We start from the raw sequence: 21793 nt of genomic DNA, 5'->3' as shown, positions 1-21793 counted from the left end.
AAAAGAGAAATATGTTGGGGATCTTAGCCTGCAGCATGATGTCAACCCTAATAATCAAATGGAGAACATATCTGAGAATCATGTCAAAGAACACGATGTCAACCTCAGTACTGATAAGAAAAAGATATTTGAGAATCTAAGCTCGAAGAAAGATGTCAACCCAACTAAAACCAATAACTTCATGTTAGGCAAAGAAGAAAAATTTGGCACTAGTAGAGTATACTTATAAAATTATAGCTTGGAGCACAATATCTACCCAAATAACAAAAAAGAAAAAACACATTTGAGGATATTAAACCAAAGCATAATGTCAGCTGAAATAAAAATAAAATAACACCGCATCTAGCAAGGGTATTTTCAAGTAAGCAATGGGTGTATCTAGGGGTCATGGCTCAGAGTGTGATGTTGACCCAAATATAAAAGTAAAATGAAGTTAAATAGCATACAGATATATATAAAATAAAATAAAATGCCCCCTAACTAGTAGAGGGATTTATGTGTTGAATAAATGGATCTTTCTTGTCTAAGCAAAGTATTTTGAGAATCATACTTACTTAGCCGCTTTGTATAGTATTTCTTCAAAATTTGACCATTGATTGGTGTCATTAGACATTAATCACCTATGTTGATAAGTTGATGTGCTCTTAATTGATATGTTTTCTCAATGAAAAAAGGGTCTTACCTATCGGCTTTATATTTACTACCAATTTTCCAATGACGAATGATTGACACTCTAAACACCAAGACCAATTCTCCCCTTCCATATATTTTTAAGATACATCATACAATTAAATGTTCTCGACATCCTTGTTCAATATATCTTAAGATTTTGTTGGGCTTAGAGTCTAGTTTCATCTAGTGATCAAGCTCTTTCATTCACAAACGAGCATTTTTTTTTTGAATCAGATTGCACTTTACAATAACTTCTACCCAAAGTGATGGTAACTTAACCATAAGGCGCAAGACAGCTTCAGCTCCAAACACCAACACTTAAGTAGTGGATTTGGTTTGTGTCTTATATATGACTCGATAATGCCCACAATACTTCAATCATTTTAGAATGTCATTCTCGCTCATTTTTTATAAAAAGTATTTCAAGAGATTGATTAAAATCTTGTGAAGGCTTCTGCAAAGCTATTCACTCCTGGATTATAAAATGAGGAGTATCATCATTGGCACCTCGAATCTATAGACAATGCTTTGGGTGAAAAGGTTGATAATGTGCTCAGTAGTGACTGCCAAAAATGAAGCAGCTTCAACACATTTAAAATAATAATAAGTGGCTGCCAGATAGAAGCAGTACACTTTGAAAGAGAGTGAATCAATAAGTTTTCTTATATGTGTTCCCTAACATTCAAATGGCTACGAAATTATAATTGGGTGTAATTCAGAGGTTGATGCATGATATCACCATGAATTTAAGACTCATGACATTTATTGGCAATGTTATATAACCTCTAACCATTGGCGACCAATAATAACTTACTCTTTTGAGTTTGAATGCCATTTTGGGACCTATCTAAAATGTTCCACAAAGTCCTTCGTGAATCTCAACAATTATTTTGTTAGTTTCGACTCATAAGCATCATAGCCAAATTTATAAAAAAAATCCACGATATAAGGTATCATTTGACAAAAACATACTGTAGAGTTCTCTTTTTTTATCTGTGCAGCTACAGATTTAACTTCGAGTAATTTTTTTTATTTGAAATACTCAATGAGGTGTTGTCTCAAATTATCATTTTATTAATTGCCTTTTTAGAACATACTTAGACTTGTGTTCTTGCATGATCTAAGGCTCTTCTTGTTGGCACTGAGTAACAAATTATAAGGGAGAGTAAGGAATAATTAGAGTTGTAACTTGTTGGCTTCAACTCGACGAAGCCTCTCCTAGCAGGGTTTGTAGGTATACAAGGTCTAGGACTAAGCAAGTAAGTACATCAATCGTCATGAGCTCATAGTTCATATTAGATATATCCTTGGTTAGTTTAGATAAACAATCTGCTTTGTTGTTCTAAAATCCAGGGACTCAAGTTAAAGTAACATGAGAGATTTGCTTCATTAGTTATAGAGCTCATTCACAATAAGTCAATTTGAATTTCTAAGTCTTATGGGAGTCAAACACTTGATTTATAACGAGTTGAAAGTTACCAAAGGTGTGAACATTTTGGATTTTCAGTGCAATGGCTATTTTGAATTCTAGTATTAAAGTTTTATATTCGGCCTCATTATTAATTTCTGACTAGGTATAGCCACATGAATATATCATTATGCCTTCATGAGATATTACAAAGATGAGACAGACTCCAGCTCATGTTTTCAGGAGATATGGAGGTTGGGCAAGCTTAATAGATCATGCTCCACCAAAATAAAATTTTTAATTTTGCAATTTCTCATTCTCTTGCATGACCAAGGTCGGTTCATTAGGATGATTATCATTGAGTAGCAAATTTGTAAGAACATCATGTGCAACAAGAAAACAAAACAAAATTTGTACTTCCACTATTTTTAAGGGAATTTAAGTAATGTCAAATTGTAGAAGAATGATTGTCCATAGAGCCAAACAATTTATCAATGTTGATCTTGTCATCAAGAATTTTAACAGATCAATCCTTGAGATAGTGATGTTTTGAGATAGCATATAATGACAGAGCTTCTGAGCAACAAACCTTAATAACAAACAAAGTTTCACAATTGGTGAGTAGCGCACTGTCAGCACTAATTTTTTTAGTTAAGGAGTTGTCCTCTTCGGAAGGACATTTAATTTACATATATATTTAAGTTTAGGAAAATATAAGATTAAACCGACCCGATATTTTTCATGATTTAAATGAAAAAGCACTATACCTCAAATCTTGTATCTATCTCGAAAGATAAACACAAGACTTGAGGATGAGGCTCAATCAAATAAACTAAGAAATACATGACATCCGTTTGGTATGCCAAATTGTTTTATTTGCCGACAATTTCCCCTATCTAATATAAGGATTAGATGAGGTTTATTTTACCTGGGTTACAAATTCCCTATAGAGGCAAGCACTTATATTTAATTACATTCTAAATGACTGAGGTCACCTAAGAAAACTCTTGATTAAGATCAGTTATTTTACTTTTCAAATTTCAAAGTTTAGGTTTCCAAGATTGGACATAGGAAAATCAAGTGGGAGTAGCTCAAAATAGGAACAATTGTTTTATAGAATCCAAAAAGATGAAAAGTAGGGGATATCACAGATTCAAGGAGAACACCGATGACCTCCCAACTATCCTATGGTTTGGCTTTATATCTTTGAAATGATGTTATTTAATATTAAATCCTGCCACTTATTTAGAATTTAGGACTTATATTTGCACGATGTCTGATCGTACAAATAGTCTAAAAAAGATAGGAAGATTTACGTCATACCGTACGGTGACCTCAGAATCCTAAGTGTTATGCCTTATAATTGCACAACCGGGTTGCGCAAAAGCATAAAAGGTGATATGTGAGAGTTTATGTTGCACTAGGGAAACCACCTCGAAGTCCTATGGGTTGTTATTTAAATTAAGGAAAGTGTTTATGTGATGTGTTTTGATGTTGTAGATCCTTCTTGAAGTTGCTCCTCGTCGTGCTGCCCACACTGTTCGTTCCAAGCTTTTTGTAGTAGCACCTCCAGGTTTAATGTTAATCCTAGACAACCACTAGGTTTTCCTAAACTAAGGCATAATATGTATCAAAGTAACTAAGCATGCAGTATAAAAGAAAAGAACAATATAGTGCACAGTAGAAAGAAACGACAGTATAACATGCTAAAAGAATAGTATAACGTGCTAGAAATAGCAGTATAACATGCTGGGAAAGTAATATAACATACTAGGAAATAAATAAAAAAATGTTGTAAGGTAAATCACACATGTAAATTTGAGAAGTTTGCTGCTCCTTTAAGCTAGCTATTATTCACTGTATAAAGAAAAATTGTTTGGAAACTTCGAGAAAATCGACGAATAAATTCACGACGAAATATTCAGAAAAATTGATCAATAATAAAAAAAAATCTCGGGAAAATCCCGAAGAAAAGACGAGTGATTTGTCGAAAATTCCAGAAAAACATACGGAAAACATACGAAAAATCCGAAAAGAGGGGACAACAAGCACTCGGGTCGGTGCTAGACTCAAATATATATTTGTACTCGAGGGTCATCGAAGGCTACTCGGTCACCCGGATGTGTAAAGCCCGATACTCCACTAGAAGAATGTCCTCCTGAACCTAACTTAGGAGGGTATTCCTTAGCCCAGGGTCGGTAATCAATAAGTGGACGACAACACAATTTGTGACACATCTTTAAAATTTAAGTTTTAACATGCATATGTATTTCAAGCATACAAAAGAAAAATTGTTTTAATTTTGATTTTTATAATGAAAATACTTTTATAAATATTGTATCTGTTCTTATCAATTTGTTTTATTAATTTTGAAAAAGAAATGGTTGTCCACAAGTCGATCACGTCACCGAGCCTAAGACTACCAACAACCTAAGAAGGTACGAGTCCCCCTCTAGTCTTATGTCGATGAATGATACTTTCATCCTACAGTTCATCAGGTCCTAGAATTGAGTCCTGGTGTTGTAGGATAAGATATCATTCTACTCTACCATCGGCGTGTCTTTGTCATCATCGCCCTACGCCCCAAAACAAAACCGACCTAATTACGACATTGCTTGATGGTTTCACATATAGCAAAAGGCTATACATGAGCACTTATGTATCAAACATAAGCACAGAAACCGAACCAAGACGCAAGGAAAGAAAAGAACAAAAATGGGGATGAGAGAGAGAGGAGAAATGATCCACCCAAAAGATCAAAGGAAAAAAAAGGTAGAGCAATTCTCAAAGTCATATAAAAAAGATCTAAAAAATAGAGCCCATGGTCCTTGAATCAATCCTATAAAGATATCATTTTCTCACATTTCATAAGCGGATCAATCCAATTTACTTCACTAAAAGGTCATAAGTTAAAGCTCACAGGTAAGACAATAAAGGAGAGGAGAGCCCACGGGTAAGGCAATAAGAATCACACCCCAATTCTAAATCCAGCTCACGGGTAGGGCAGCAAGAGAGAGAGCCCACGGGTAAGGCAGTAGGAAGGAGAGCCCACGGGTAAGGCAGTAGGAAGGAGAGGCGCACGGTTAAGGCAGAAGGAAGTAGAGCTCACGGGTAAGGCAACAGAAAAGAGAGCTCACAGGTAAGGCAGCATGAAAGGGAGCCCACGGGTAAGGCAGCATGAATCTCAGCCAAACTCCCATTAACTCACGGGCAGGAGCCAAAGGAAAATCATAAAGGCAATAAACATCAAGTGAAACTCACGGCTAAGGCAGCAAAAATCACAACCAAGCCCCAAATTCAACTCACGGGGAGGAGCCAAAAGAGAGGAGAATTATAAAGACAGTAAACATGAAGCTCACGGCTAAGGCAACAAACTTGATTACCCACAAAAATTCTGAAAGGAAACATTATTTAGATATTTTCCACACAAATTGAACCCAATTAAGAGGGGCAACCCAAAAAATTACTTAGGCACAATGAACTCAACAAAAGGAATGAAATAGAGAGCTGCACAAGCACATACAAGCCCCAAGTAGTAAGGATAAGGTATCAGTTAAACATAGGAAGGCTCAAATCCAACAAAACAGCTAGATCAAAATCCATAACAGGTGTACTTGGTGTCGGGCAAGGAGCCACAAAAACAAAAACAAGCCCCAACAAATTGAATTTCATCAAGGAATGGGAAAAACTTTTCCAATATTTAAATGCATTTTAATAAAGTTAAAACTGAACCCATTAAGGAACAAGAAAACAAAGACGAGCCCCAGAAAGAGGTTATAATTAAAACTAATCCCCAACAAGAGGCAAGGATCCAAGACCAAGCCCAAGAAAAGGGGAAAAACCGAGCCCAACATAGAGGGGCAAACCAAAAAAAAATATTTCCAGCATAATCTTGATTCCAAAACTAGTCCAAACCGAGCCCAAGAAAGGGCAAACCGAGCCCAGCATAAGAATAAAACAGGGAGCCATAAAGGATAAACCAAGCCCAGCAGGAAGAGCTAACAAAAGCATAATTCCATCCAAAAAATCAAGCGCAACAGGGAGATAAACTGAGCCCAGCATAAAAGAGAAACAAATGGAAATATTTCCAACAAGGATCCATTTTCAAAGATCTAAAACCAAACCTTCCATATAAACTAAATAAAATTCAGTTTTTTAGCTATCATAAAACCAACCGAACCCAAGATGGATAAAAATGAGCAACATAGAGGCTAAACCGAGCCCCAAACATGATTTTCCATTTTGTAAAAAAAAATTCCAGCATGTATTCAAATGAGCATGTATCATTTTAAAACATATAGCCATAGCTTCTCAAATGATTCAGGCAGCAAATAAACATGCACAACACTTCTTTTCCTCAAAGATCATCTTTCATTCATTTTTTTTTTGACAATGAACTGATTCAGTAAAAAGAATAGAAAAACTAAATCTCTTAGCAGATAGACATAGGAAGAATAAAAGTATAGGAAAAGACTTGCATATGAAGTGATTTAAAACATGCTTCCCTAAGCTGTTAATCCAACTATCATAAAAAAAAAATCTCAAATCAGCCTCCACAGAGACATTCAACGCTTGTCATCATGAGTAACCAGGCAAGACAAAATCAGAGTTTTATGCATGCATTTTTCCTTATTTTAACATTTCCAGCAACATGTTTTGAGCAAGGCAACAGAACAGAAGAGAAGAAGAAGAATACCTCTTTAATGCCGATTTAAAGCAAAGTACTAAAATAAATTGAAAGAAAAACCCCCCACAACAATCCTTCCCGAAAGCTTCACGCAAATAGCCCTCATGGCTTCTAGCTCCCGGTTCTTTAACCACAAGAGTATCGGCCAACAGAGAGGAAGAAGAACTCCCCTCGAACATCAAATAAAAAAGAAGTAAGTTTTTCCCAACAGTAAAAAAAATCCAAGCCTTCTTTCAAAAACCCTCCCTTTCTCTCTCAAAAATTTCAACAACCCAATCAACAACCCAAAATTTCAACAACCCAACACAGTAGACTAGGAAATCGTTTTATAGGCAGAGAGGAGAGGAGAAAGAGCCACCAACCAGCCTCACTAGCAACGAATCACGATAGTAAATGCAAGAGTAAAGAGGGAGACAGTAAAGCTTCGAGAGGGAGAAGGGTCGGTCGGTTCACTTCCCGCAATTGGAGAGCCGAAAAGCCAAGGGGGAGCTCGAGGAGGCAAGCCGTGTATGCGAATCGACAGAGGCCGGGGGGAGAGGGGCCACGAGCAAGAACGGCAAGGAGAGCCGCGTGGATCCATCGTGGATCTAGGGCATACGGAGGAGAGGGAGACGAGCCGCGGGATCGAGCCGAACGCAAGGCCGAATGAGGGTTTAAGCGTGCGGGTAGAGGTGTAAATAAGATTTAGGTTTAATATAATTATAATTTAAGGGTATTTATATAAAAGAAAGTATTTAATATTTTGAAAAATAAAAATTTAATTTGTGTTATCCAGGAATTAAAACATAACAAAATTGGTATCATTTTTAAGTAATTCTGACGTTCCGGACGCGCTGGCGCGGTCCGTTTTGCAGTCGAAGGTTATTTTAATGAGTTTATCGATTTGCGTGTCAATTTTTTTATTTCGGAAATATGACAATATGGGTGTCTTTTCCTACTAAAATTGGTGTTCCGGACGCGTTGAAGCAGTCCATTTTGTCATTGGAGATTGTCCGGAGAAGTTCACATTTTCACCATCATTTGGGCTTAATTGAAGTTCGATTTTGTGCAATTTATTGAATTTTGTGCATTTGATGTGCGTGTGTAACGATAAAGTCGTGAGGAGGTTTTCCTAGGGCTTGGAGTCCTATTAAGAACTTTTCCCTTGAGTCTTCACACAATAGCCCTTGACCGCTCGTCCATAAGATGATGATCTTGAGACCATAAATGCTAGACATCAAAGGAAAATAGGAAGTGGTTAGAATTTCTAAAAGGGTGGGTCTCAACTTTAGTTTTCTAAGACGTTCAATAGGAACTCCTAAAGCTAAATCCTAGGTTCTAGGGAGAGGAAGGAAAGACCTCACAAAAATGAGATCAACACGCACTTCTATTCCCATTAGCTTATGAACACTATAATAAAACTTTTTTTTTGTCTTCCTCAATTTGTTATACAAGAAATTCTTCAAAGGACTCTTTTAAATCTATCATGTACAAGATGAGAAGCTTTCCCAAAGTTGATGTTGAATGATAGATAGACTTAATAAATACTTCTTGATACTCTCAAATGTCTCTTGACAATTTGTATCAGATTTAAATGGAGCGTTCATTTTCATCAATTTGGAGAATAATTGGCACCAACCTGATATATTTGGTAGGAATCACTAAATAATTGTGAGTTGTCCTTGCAAATAACGAAGTTAGTGCAAACGCTTCGACACGGGCATCTCAATTTCTTTATAACATGTAATATACACAAGGAACTTTTCAGAGTATACCCAAAGACACATTTAAGGGATTCATTTTGAGATCAAATTTTCTAATCATTCTAATACAGTTATGAACTCTACGAGATGATCTTTTCGGTCCTTGCTTTTGTCGATAATAGCATACACGGAGCAATATACTTTATGATAGATAGATTCATCATATATATGAGTCATAGCTTTTTGATAAATAACCCAACCATTCTTCAAGCCGAAATGAATGATCATAGAGCAATCAATGTCACTAGACATTCTGAATGATGTATGGTCTTCATCATATGGAGTTATGTTGATATGATTATATCTCGATCATTTGCCAAAAAGAGAACAAATCATAATTTGAAGTATTGTCAACCAACAGTTCAGATAAAGAGAATGAAAAGTCATGTTTTGTGCACATATTAATTCTTTTTCTTCATGGAGACAATGCTAGAGATCCAATCAACATAATTCTCTTTTCGAATGAAGCCTGCCAAAAAAACTTTTTGATCTCAAGAACAACCAGCTCATCATTCTCTGGTATCATATTGCTTGGAGCATATTTAATGGGCGATAGCTAATGTTTGAATTATCACAGGTATAATCCAATAATTTTAACATATGTTTAGGGAATACAGCCCGTGAATTCAAAAAGATTTTCTTATTTTCGATTTTCTCTTCGAGAAGAATCACGCTGATAAAAGTTGGGTGAGCATCACGCTCAATTCTCAAATTAATCTCCTTCAGCTCATCCATTGTAGTAGCCTGCCCACCATCTTCTAATTCTTCTTGGGCGAGCTTGACTTTTACATTTTAGTCATTAGGGAGATATTTTTCATATATAATTTCTTTATCTTCAATTTCAATTTCCTTTTATGTTATTGTATAAAAAATTGCCCTTTGAGAAAATTTTTGCTCGAGGCATTAGTAGTATGATTGTTACCATTGCGGCCTACATGTGAGCCTTTTTATTCCATATTGTTTTTCAAAATAACAAGCACACTATTTGGTGAAACTAGTATGATCTCCGAGCTTCTAAATTTATTTCAAACCTTAGAGGGTAGTAGGTAAGTATTTTGGTGGCATTGTCTCTTTAAATTAAACATATTGAACGAGACAATCAAAATCACAAGGTTGGTACTCCCTGAACTAGAAAAATAAAATCTTTGGCCCGCGGCCACTTCCAAGCAACAGTGGTACATCGAAAGTTTCTAATTCTTCTACATTAGGGACTTCATGATGAGTGATTTCCTTACAGTGCAAACCAAAGACAAGTGTGACCTTGAATGAGTCATTTAATATCAACAATTTGGACATTCTTCTTGAAGAGAACCATTGAACCCCACTTTTATAGGTAAATTCAAAATCGTTTTTTCTTCTTTATTCTTCCCTTTTCTTGAAAGCTCCCATGCTTTCTTGGGCTTGACAAAGATTTCATATTCCTCCTCAATATCACATCCCAAGTGATGAACAACCCACTTCCATTAGGATGGGGAACTAGTTGTCTTAGGAAAAATAGCGTTGTTTTCTTTCTCCCTCTTTGCATTTGTTTTTTCCCCCTTTGAGGTTGTTTTGCAGTCCATGAAATAGATGACATTGTTTTAAGGGGTTCTGATTGTTTAGGTTCTTATGGGATAAAATATTTTGTTTTCGTGGACGACAAATGAATGTATGTTGCCAGGAATTATAAATCATTTTCTGTCCCTTTGGTTCTTCATGCACTGATACATAGTGAATGGCACCATTTCATACTCATGAAGCCATGGCCACTCCAAAGGAGCTCTGGAAGAGGTATTCGTGTCGATCACATGAAACTTCAAGGGTATTGTTAATTTATAGATCACATAGAACTTCAAGGGAACCATCAATCACACAAAACTTCAAGGGAACCATTAATAAAGCTTCCTAAAGTTAAGTGGAAGGACAAAGGATGCTAGAGTCTATTGTCAATTTTCATTTAAGTCGTGAGCCTTAATTTTTATCTCAAATTGTTGAACATCAAGGGATAGCCACCTTTCTGCTCGCAAACTCATGAGATTTGTGGAGTATGGATCAATAATATTTTATTAATCACAACTCCATCATTCTTCATAGTGCCATACAAAAGGCAGTTATTTTTTATGTCCCAATCATGAGGTCTTCTTTGGAGAATGTGATTGCCAGGAGATCTTGTTATTTTAAATATTTTGGTCAAACACTGCTCAACAAAATGTCTCATATCTCTCCGGGTAGTTGAGAGTTTGTAATAAAGTTTCTCAGAGATCCTTCCAAAATAAAAGAGTCTCATACACATTAAGTTATGCAAGGATCTTTCTCAGATGTAATAGGACATTATAGTCAACCCTTTTATTTGAGATGGATTTTCTCTTTATTTATCACAATATCTTCTCTTTATTTTTATTTGATGATTCTTTCTTCATTGGTGATGGAGTTCCCTATCACTCTTTAATTGAACCTAGATCACTTCATCACATTCAAACTCTTTGGATGAATCGATTGATCTGGAGGCTCATTTAAAAGATTTTGAAACACTGCCCAACTTCACATGCTCAAATTGGGATATCATTGGACACCTTCACTTTCATCAGAAAAATATAGGTCCGCCTCTGAGTCATCATATATCTGCAGCACCATCAAACATGTGACTATACTTGTAAATTTCCACCTTTTGCTGGGATAGATTTCTTTGATATTTTTAAACTCATAAATTCTCTTGAACTTATTGCTTGATCCCTATCACAAGTCTAAGATAGTCTTTGTCTAGTGACATTAAATGTCACTTAAATAATTTGGCATGATTCAATGGGAAGTGAGTCTTCACCTTTTTCCTCCTGTTCATTTCACTCTGTAATTGGGAGCACAGAGATGAAGTCCACAAGCCTAATTAACTTGACTGAAATTTTCTCAATAAGTACACTCTATTCAATTTATGGTAGCTTATTGAAGTCATCCTACACGATCTTTGAGAGACCCTTGAAATCTATCCCCTTAAGCGATCACAACCAAGCTCACTAAATGTTTAAATTTCTTACTATTATTGATCATAGAGTGATTAGGGTAAAACCAGTAAACAACCCATCATGTCATCTTCATCCACTGCAACCATGACCGTCTATGATTCATAATATTGATAATTTCAATCTCTAAAATGAAGAAATTTTGCAAAGAGTGCACCACGTTAAGGATCCAATTTTACTCTCCAAGAAGAATCCAACACATATAACTAAAGTTGAATCACTCATCTTTGGAGAACAGCAAAGTTATGTCTGAGCTCCTTGAAGCTCATCAATATGCCATCGCCTACAATCCTACAGATATCTACAATGTTCAACCATACATCATTGTTTACTCTCAACATGGACACTGCCTTAGAGCTGGTGTCACAAAAGCATAAAAGAAGCATCACTTTGCTTGGTACGACCTCAAGGCCATCAATTAAGAAATTGAAAATCTTAGGGGGGTTAATTTATCAAAAATTTCATTCCATGCTTGGCTCACTAATATTTTTATGGCAACAATCGAGGATGCGCATGAATTACACCATACATAGCAAAAATTTTGCACCAAAGGCAATTTTCCTCTACTTCCCATTGACCAATTTGTCAACACGGTCAATTCTGAATGAACCCTACAAAAGATAAGGCTACATCCTTCCACACTAAAAAGAAGTTATATTGCGACAAGGTGAATAATGTAAGGCCTAAGAAAATTGATGCAAATTATCAACGGATGATGACCAAAATTTTCAAGAATCTCATACTATATCCATTAAAATTGATCAACTAGAACATCCCAGAAGCAGCAACATCCAATCCCATTTTGATCATGAGAAGATAATATTTGCAAAATTTTGTCATCAATAATCATAAGGAATGTCAGTCTAAAGTTTGGAAAAAGCTATTGTCTGTAACTATAATAATGTATTAGACAAAGACCAATTTAGAAAATGCAACCGATAACCCAATGGAACACAAACAATTCTATTTAACTCGTCAAATTTAAACGCCCAACCATACGGCAAACATGACAGTAGAATTTCAGGTAATTCGACTCTAAAACCTTCTCCCCAATAGTTAATAATTAACAGAACGGAAGAGGATAAAATAAAGTTGGAAAAAACAACTAAAGTAGAAATTTTTAAGAGCCAGGTAGAATCAAGCAATTGTATATGAACAAAGATAAAAATTAGATAGACAGATATGCATAGACTTGTACGGGAAATGGATATTTCACCGTCACATAAGTTTGGTAGAGCCAAGTTTAATGATAGCAACCATGTTTTATGAAGTGTAGCCCTTCTAAGCACAAGTGTCACCAACACTAATATTAAATCGTTTAATAAAAAACCAGCAATAATTCATAGTTCTTTCAATGAAAGCTACCACATAAAAATTTGGTTAGCTGCAACATCCCTGCATAATAGTAGTTGGCTACAACAATTGCATTTTTTTCTCAGAAAGTAAAATCCATGAAAAAAAAATCAGAAGAAAAGAACTAACAACCTCTTAAGTTATAGTCTTTGATTAACAACATGCCCAAAATTTAGTTTTCAAACCTCGTAATGCTTCATTCGTGCGGCTGAGATTGTTCCTCTAAATTGATTGCTTGCTTTAAGTAAAGAGGACCTCGATATAGAACCTCCAAGAAAAAAAGAATCTGGCAATTCAACGGGCTTTGAATGAGCATGTCTAGTAATGCTTCTTCTAAGCTGTGTGAGAAAGAAAAATTCATCTTAACTTCAAATTTAACCTTTCTTGCAAGCCATAGATGTAAAAACACAACACCCTGTTACAAGCTCCTATATCACTTACAGGTCCAGGCAAGGAACAATACTACTAGACACTTAATACTCTACTAGAAATAGAAAATGTATATGGCTGGAACAGAAAGCCTTAAAGTTACTAACATAAAAAAAATAAGAAAACAAACTATGCTCTAACAGTACTCTCACAGTGGATTCAGGTAAACTTTTGGTTAAAGTACATTGACTCCGCTTTCAAATACAAGTAAAAATTAGTGGACTAGTTTTCACAAAGTTTAACTTCAAATACTTGCATTGAGGTTGTTGTGCATCGTGGATTTAATTTCAATGGTCTACAATAACGTAGACATAAAAAAGTGGTGTCTCATTCAACTTAATCTTACATGCAGACGCACAACTCGTTCCTCTATACTCGGCTCAAAAAACTCACAAGGGAGAGACCGAGCCAAAGCTCTTGCGCGCAAGAGCTCGGGTGTGGGAGGAGCTTCACGTGTTTAGGGTTCAACCGTTTGAGGTAAGGTTTATTTATTTGATTAATAAAACTAATATAATATAATATATATATATATATATCTATATGTCTCCGCCTATAATGATGATGGACGGCTCGGGCGCTCTGCTAGGGTTTAGTTTTGTTGGCAATCGAGTGGCGATTCGGGGATGCTGACAGCGTAGATTCCCTCTCGACGGTCGTACTCCGGTGAGATCTTTCCTTTCGTTTGGTGTTGGCTTCTCCTCCGCTCTCGTCTTCCATTCTCACCTCTTCGCTCTCTCGTCGGCTATGGCAAAGACGTATGTAGGCGTCACTGCGGGGTTTTCACTCCTCCGATGTTTGCATTTCCCTCTTCCTTTCATGATTCACTAGTTCTTGGAGGGGAATACAATTTTATCAAGTCTCAGGGAGGGGGATGTGCGCTTTTTCTCTCCGACTCTGAGAACTCTACTCTTGCTTCTGTCTGTCGTTTCCATCTTGTAGGTAAGTTCCTTTATGGGCTTATGAAATATGATTTCTTGCTGAAATATTTTGAGCTTTTGAATTTATAGGGGGGTTGGAAGATCGGTGCTCTTGATAGCAGACATATTCTGATCCAACTTTCTAATGAGGGTGACTATGCTAAGATTTTTGCACGTAGAACAGTTCATTTTGGTGATGTCTAGATGAAGGTCCTCAAATGGACAACCGAGTGTGATCCTAGGACCGAACTACCTATTATTCCTGTCTGGCTTCGTCTTCCGGGGTTAAAGGTGCATTTGCTCAATCACAAAATTTTGTTCTTTATTGCTGCTATGTATGGTAAGCCTTTAATGCTTGATGTCCCCACCTTCAACTTAACAAGACCTTCAATGGCTAGAATTTTAATTGAACGTGATGTTACCTTGCCTCCTCCGGAGGGGATTTGGATTGGTTCTACTCATACGGGTTATTAGCAACCGGTGTTTCTTGAGAAACATCCTCACTACTGCTCGCACTATACTATGTTTGGTCATGATTCAGCACACTGTTTTCATTTACATCTTGAATTGCGGAAATCCACTTCTGGCCGTGTGGCCTCTGCTGAGCAGAAAGCTGTTCTGCGAACTACTCATTCTGAACCTGCTGCTCAGTCCGCTGAAGTTGCTTACGTGGGCCCTGATGATCAAATTGCTCCCTGTTTGAAGGCAACCAGTGTTGCTCACACTGAGGAAGTAGCATGCGTGGGTCCTGTACCCGTACCCACGGAGAGAGTTGAAAATGTGGAACTCATTACCACACAAACGGAATCTGTGGCTCAGATTCCTATTGTTTTACCGGAACAATTTGAGGCTCAGGATCCCCCACAAGCAACTACTCATCCATCTACTCCATTGGTTACTCCTCCACCGCTGGACCCATCTTCTATGGCTGCCATGGCTTTAGAATCTTAATGGACAATTCAAAAATATAGCAGGAGAAGAGGTAGAAGGAAATCAGAACTCCCAATTACGACACAAACAAACTATATTGATGTCACATATCATTCGGAAGGTGCTTTCCCTAGGTTTGCTAGGAGGGGAGGTGTCATGGGCCAAAATGTTTAACATTTTAGTATGGAACATTAGAGGAGTAGCGGACCCACACTCCTTTAATCGTCTAAAACATTTATATAGGGTCCATAAGTCAAGCATTTTTGTTCTTTTGGAGCCGTTTGTTGTTCATAAAGAGGATATCCTTAAGAAATTCAAGGGATACAAGCATTACAGTAATCAGAACAATAAAATTTGGCTCTTTTGACAGAAAGACATTACTCTTAACATTATTGATGATAACGTACAATATGTTCTTCATTATCAGTTGGAGAATTTTTATGGTTGGGCTACCTTCATTTATGTCAGCTCTCTTTTAAAGGACAAACTTCTCCTTTGACAACAACTTACTCATATGGGTGTCATTATTTCCGAAAATTGGTTCGTTGGAGGGAATCTAAATATGATTATGTCACCTTCGGAGAGAAGGGGTGGTGTTAAGGTTAATACAAGCCTTATCAACCGTTTCTGTGAACATATTGAGGATGCTGGCCTTTATGATTTAGGCTTTTCGGGTTCTCCTTATATTTAGCAGAGGGGTTTTCTTATGCAGAGACTGGATAGATTTATGGGAAACTCATCTTTTCTGGGTTACTACAATATTATTCATGTCAAACATCTTAATTATGCTGCATCGGACCACAATCCTATTTTGCTTACTTTAGCTTTTCATTTTAAACTTGCTCGTTATCACTTTAAATTTCTCAATGTTCATCCTACTTTTATTGACTTGATTAAGCAGACTCGGGTCTCGAGATGGAGTGGTAACCCTTGGATCATTTTGTGACAATTACATAAGAATGTTGCTTCTTGCCTAAAAAGGTGGAACATAAATACTTTTGGTAATGTTCATTATAGGGTCTCGAAGGCCCAACAGGAGGTCGATACCTTAGAGGCGCAGGTGATAGACACTCCTGATCTGATGGTCAAGTTAGCTAATGCTCATCATACTCTTTTGGAGGAAATCACTGTTGAGGAAGATTTCCTCAGACAGAAAGCTTGTGACACTCATTTCAAAAACGACAATAGAAACACTAAATATTTTCATGCTACTATCAAACATCATTGTAATATAAATACCATTATTAAGATTGTTACTGATGAGGGTATCTGTTCTCACTGATGCAGATCAAATTGGTCCCAATGCAGCTGATTATTTTTTTTCTTTTTATGCTGAGACTCTTCCGGTCACTGATATATTATCGGAATTGTTTGATGATCAGAGGGACACGATTTCCTCCCTCTCTTTGTCCGACCCTTCTACCGAATTAGAGATTTTAAATGCCCTTAAAGATATTAGTTCTCAAAAGGCTCCTGGCCACGATGGTTTCACTTCTGTTTTTTATATTTCCTAGCATCATAAAGAGAGAAGCGGTGCTTGCGATTCAAAGTTTTTTTCAGGGTAAAGACCCTGGAAAGTATTTTTCTGCCGCTCTGATTGTTCTTATCCCTAAATCTAACGATAAAACTCATTGGAAGGACTTTCGGCCCATCTCGCTCACTTCTGTGATATCTAAAATTATCAGTAAACTGATTGTGGCTCGTCTTCAACCACACCTTCCTTCTCTCATCTCTCCCCACCAGTCGGCCTTTATTAAAGGACGTGATATTTCTGACAATATTCTCTTAGCTCAGAAAATTTTGCAGGATCTTGATAAAAAATGCAGGAGAGGCAATATTGTTATCAAATTAGATATCAAGAAGGCCTTTGACACCATTAATTGAGATTTCATCATCAATGTTTTGAAGGCCAGAGCTTTCACTACCATGTTTTACACCTTGATAAAAAGATGGTTGGCTAACAACTATTTTTCCATGCTGGTAAATGGTAATTCATATGGATTTTTCACTGCTTCTCGTGGCATCAATTTGGGGGGCCCTCTCTCCCCTATTAATTTCATTTTAGCTTTCGATTATTTATCTAGGATGCTCAACCATTTCCAGCTGTTACACCCTCACACAGTTTTATCATAAGGCCAAGATGATGGTTTCACATCTTGCTTATGCTAATTATGTGATTAATTTTATCAATGCCTCTAAGCTTGCTCTAAAACAATTGATGGGGCTCTTAAAGGATTTTCAGAATTGTTCTGGACTCCTCTTTAATTGTGATAAGTGTCGGATGTTTTTTGGCAAGCACGTTAAGCACCAACTTATTTATTGGGGAGTTGTCTTTACTGGCTTTCATCATGTCTTTCTTCCTCTCAAATATCTTGGGGTAAATTTGATTCGGGGAAGGAAGAAACAAATACATATGGATCTAATGGTGATGGAATTGATAAAATCAAGAGTAAAATCAACGATTGGAGAAATGTTTTCCTTTCTACTGGGGGTAGGATTTCTTTGTTTTCTAGTGTTCTTCAGAGTATTCTACTATATGTTTTGCAGGTGTTTAACCCAAAAAAAAGTGTTATCAATATTATGGAGAGGCTTTTTAACAAATTCCTTTGGATGGGGAATGGGGCTAAGAAAATTTGGGGCTCTTGGCATATGGTTTGTAAGCCTAAGAAGACTGGCGGTTAGGCTTTAAAGCTTTGAAACATACAATGAAAATAAACCTTTGCAAACTTTGGTTCAAATTTAGATTGGGTTCATCTCTATGGGCTTCCTTTATGCATTAGAAATATTGTGCCCAAACTCATCCTTCCCAGGTTATGTGGAAGGTTGGTGATTCCCGCATTTGGAAAGCAGTTATAAATGCTAGAACCACTGCTAAGGATTTCATGTTTTGAGATATAGGAGACAATATCTCTTTCTGGAATGATAATTGGGGGTTGTCTCATCTTCTGAATACTTTCACCCTCTACATTCTAACTCCTTATTAGTTTCTGATTTCTTTTCTCAAGATGACTGGGATTCTTTCCAATTATGTTCTATTGTGGGGAGCAAAATGCAAAGCATATAATTACTATTCCTATCACCCATTCACGCAAGGATCTCCCCGTGCTCCCCGTGTGGAAAAGCCGTGTGGAAAAGGAACAATTCTCAATCGGTTTGCAAACTTATATATGACACTTTACATTCACACTGGAATTGGTTTTGGAGAAAATGAATTTGACACAAATTCTTAACTCCCTCTATATCCTTTTTCCTTTGGTAATATCTCTCTTCTTTACTACCTATTGATGACATTTTATCTTTTGGTTTCTGTAAAAAAGATGACAGACTTCATATTCTTCCTACCGGGTTTCATGATGTCCTCCGCCCACTCAAACAACGGAGGGAAAGACGACGATTTTGGTGTGCCTGAGGCGTGGACACCAGCGAGGGCAGCTGCATATGATTTATCCGAAGCCATCCTCAAAGAAAGGTGCGACTTTCGGTGTTCAGAGTAGAAAGCAGGCGAGGGAAAAACTGGCGTCGAAATATACGCTGTGAGACGGCGCAGAGGACGCAAAGAGATCACAAGCGGTACCCGTGAGCCGCAGAACACGCGATCGGACAAGACGCAGAGGAGCCGTAGAGCCTAGAAAATCCCGAGCCAGGAAAGCTCGTGAGACCAGAAGACGGAGACGAGCCTCGTCTCAGAGTGAGGAAGTAGCAGGGAAGACGAACGAATCGAGCACGAAGACGCGAGAGGATAGGGGGGGGAAAGGGCGACCGTAACTGTTGCTAGGGTTCGCCATCGGGCGAAACCCTAGAAAAGCCGAGCGAGGACGACGCCATTAGGCTCATACCAAATGGCATTTATCCTTATATATATATATATATATATTGAAAGCCCAAAAAGGCTAATATATTAAGTAGAAAGAAAGTTAAGGATACAAAGTGTGGGAGGGCCCAAACATGGCTCCCTGCCCACAAAAAAATCACAAATGGTTCCAAAACTGGAAAAAAAAAGAAAAATACATTAGATACATAAATAAAAAATCTAACAGTGTCAAAATACATAGTATCAGGTGGCTAGAGAGCGACCCAACTTGGTCTTGCCTCTGCCTCTAGTTCTAGGAAAGGAGCAAGCTAGTAAGCTGGTAAGATGATTGCATTTCCAAAAGTAACCAATGTATCATCCAACCATAGTACCCACAATAGGTTCTAGCATATGTGAAGTGTGAGTTGTCTCTACACCGGATACTTCTTGAAGAAGTGGAGCTGCGATGCTCTTCTGATTTTCAGTCTGAACACTTTCATTTGTAGGTAATAGTCCATCAGTATTGTTTTATATAAGGTTTGAAGGTGTCAACATCACATCCCTAAAAAACACAGTAACAGTAACAGCAGTGTCATGAGAGGGGTCCTCACGGGCAACAAACACCACCTGTCTGATAGTATCCTTCCTAGGTGGAACTAGGTGGAACTAAAATGTCCAATGTCCAGAGCAGTTGGGTTAGACCCATCCTTATTCACTTGAACCTTAGTTTTCAAATTAGGATAGAGCTTGTAGCATTTATCAAGCATATAACCAAACATCTTACAGTGGGTACAATATGGAGGTCTGTATTCCAAGACAATTTGTTGTCATTTGTTAATTATCCATTATGGGTTGTGCCCAACCAGATTTTAGTAACATCCGGTAAAATAATATCTCTTTCCATAAGTATTCTGGCCACCGAGGGTCTGGTTATGTTGAAAGTAGACAGATCTAGCTTCAAAGGATCCCCTAGAATGACCCCAATAGAGTAGACAATCTGATGGTGAAAAAAATACAGATTGAGACCAGGTAAACTAAACCATACCGGTACAGTGGAAGTTTCATAATATAATTTAAGTTTCATAATTTGGGTTGAAATCAGGAGACCACTTGAGTAACTTCATAGCTTTTCCTGCGATATTAAGATATTTCTTGGAGAAAATTTTAATGTTGTCTTCAGCCATTGATAGTTGGATCAACACGTGTCTCTCATCCATAAGTCCCACCTTCCACTTGCCTACTGGCTTAAGATCATTTACGCTCTTTCTGATAACCTCCATAGGTGGGTGTCCCCACTGAAATTTTCCAATGAGAGCAAACTTGAATTTTTCTGTCAGGGTAGAAATTTCTGAGTCAAAGAAAAAAATTATTGTTTTCCCACCTTTCCTACTTCTCTTCTTAACAAAAGGACAATCATCTGTGTCATCGCAACATTCTTTATAGTTTGAGGGGAATACCACCGCGTACTCCACCTGAGGGTTTCCCACCACGTGGGCAAAAGAAGCCTTTGTCGGTTCAGTAAAAGAAAAAGGAAGTGCCATCAGAACAACCAGTTGTCACCTGCAGCGAGAAATTTGCGTCGGCTGGAGAGAAAGGCGCAAAAACAAAGCAGAAGATCGGGCCGGAGAAGCACTGGCGCAGACAGAGCGGGACGCCGACGCAGAAGCCGCGGATTGCAGCTCGACGAGGTCGACGCTCGACGTAGAAGCTCACGTCGTTGTTGACGATCGTCGAAAACCAAACGATCCTCTCCCGACACGTTAGTGCTAGCAGCAGAGGCGAAGACTTATATATATATATATATGGGAAAGAGCAACGGTGGCTCCCTATGCACTACGCATTAATTAAAAAAAAATGTACAAAAATTGGAGGGGGGAGGATCCCCGTCTATAAAAGCAAAAAAAATACATTTGCAGCACATCCCTAGGGGTTCCTCTCCCCACAGTACAACGCACACTAAAAGAAATATCAAAAAATATAGGTATACCCAAATGAAAGAACAAAAACCCAAAAAATAAGTAAACTTGTGCACCTGTGTTACTTAACATGTAAAGAGAAAAAAGATGTACAAAAAATGTCTTCAGTCGAGTAATAATTCTCCAAAAGCACTCCCACGAGCAAACAGAAGACCTTTGAGACTCTAGAGCGTAGACCAAAGATATCCAAAAGCAGTAGCAGCCAGCAGAAGCCGTGAGAACAGAAACAGCGCAGAAAGCAGAAACCAAAAGTAGGGAGACAACCAGGCTTGCTGCAAAACCAAAGAAACCTGCCAAGCAAACTAGGAGACCCGCAAGAGGAATACAAAAAACAGTCCCTCAATGGTAAAGCCAAGAAGCACAAGAATCTAAAAACGAACATATGGCAGATTCAAATTATCCCCATTTAGGAGACGTCTGAGAGGAGCAGGAGGATAAATGCCAACGTAACTGTTGACCTCATTTTTAGTGAGGTCTTAGTCTCCTACTCTTAGAACCTATAATCTAGCCTTAGGAGTTCCTGGTTGACCATCCTAGCGAACTAGTAATGGAGCCCACCTCCCGTAGAACTTCAAGCCACTTCTTGACTCATTTCTGTGAAGAACTCGCATGAGTGGTTCCAAGCACTCAACTTTTAGTTGCAAGGGCTAAGGACCAACATGCAGAGGGTCTGAAAATGAGTCCCTATAGGATCAAATGACCTTAGGTGAACAATTTGTGACTCGAATACTCGCGAACGCCGCACTTCAACGCACTTGTTGCATCACACACAATTTTGGCTTAAATTGACTCGCCCGCCGGCAAACTCGTCCGGACGACCCCGGATGACGAAACGGACCGCGCCAACGCGTCCGGAACGTCGATTTTAGCTAGAAAAGACACCCATATTGCTG

General features: G+C 37.8%; 1 protein-coding gene across 1 annotated transcript in view; it reads right to left on the bottom strand.

The window, feature by feature from the left end:
* Positions 1 to 21793, bottom strand: part of LOC110035814 — a 73800-nt gene that overhangs the window by 6133 nt on the left and 45874 nt on the right. The window contains exon 6 of the mRNA XM_020740106.1: positions 13044 to 13196. Within this exon, the coding sequence (XP_020595765.1) occupies positions 13044 to 13196 (153 nt within the window). The remainder of the gene's footprint in view (positions 1 to 13043; positions 13197 to 21793) is intronic.

Source organism: Phalaenopsis equestris, unplaced genomic scaffold (genome assembly GCF_001263595.1).
Source record: "Phalaenopsis equestris unplaced genomic scaffold, ASM126359v1 Scaffold200044, whole genome shotgun sequence".
Classification (NCBI taxonomy): Eukaryota; Viridiplantae; Streptophyta; class Magnoliopsida; order Asparagales; family Orchidaceae; genus Phalaenopsis; species Phalaenopsis equestris.
This window is presented reverse-complemented; position numbering and strand designations above follow the sequence as displayed.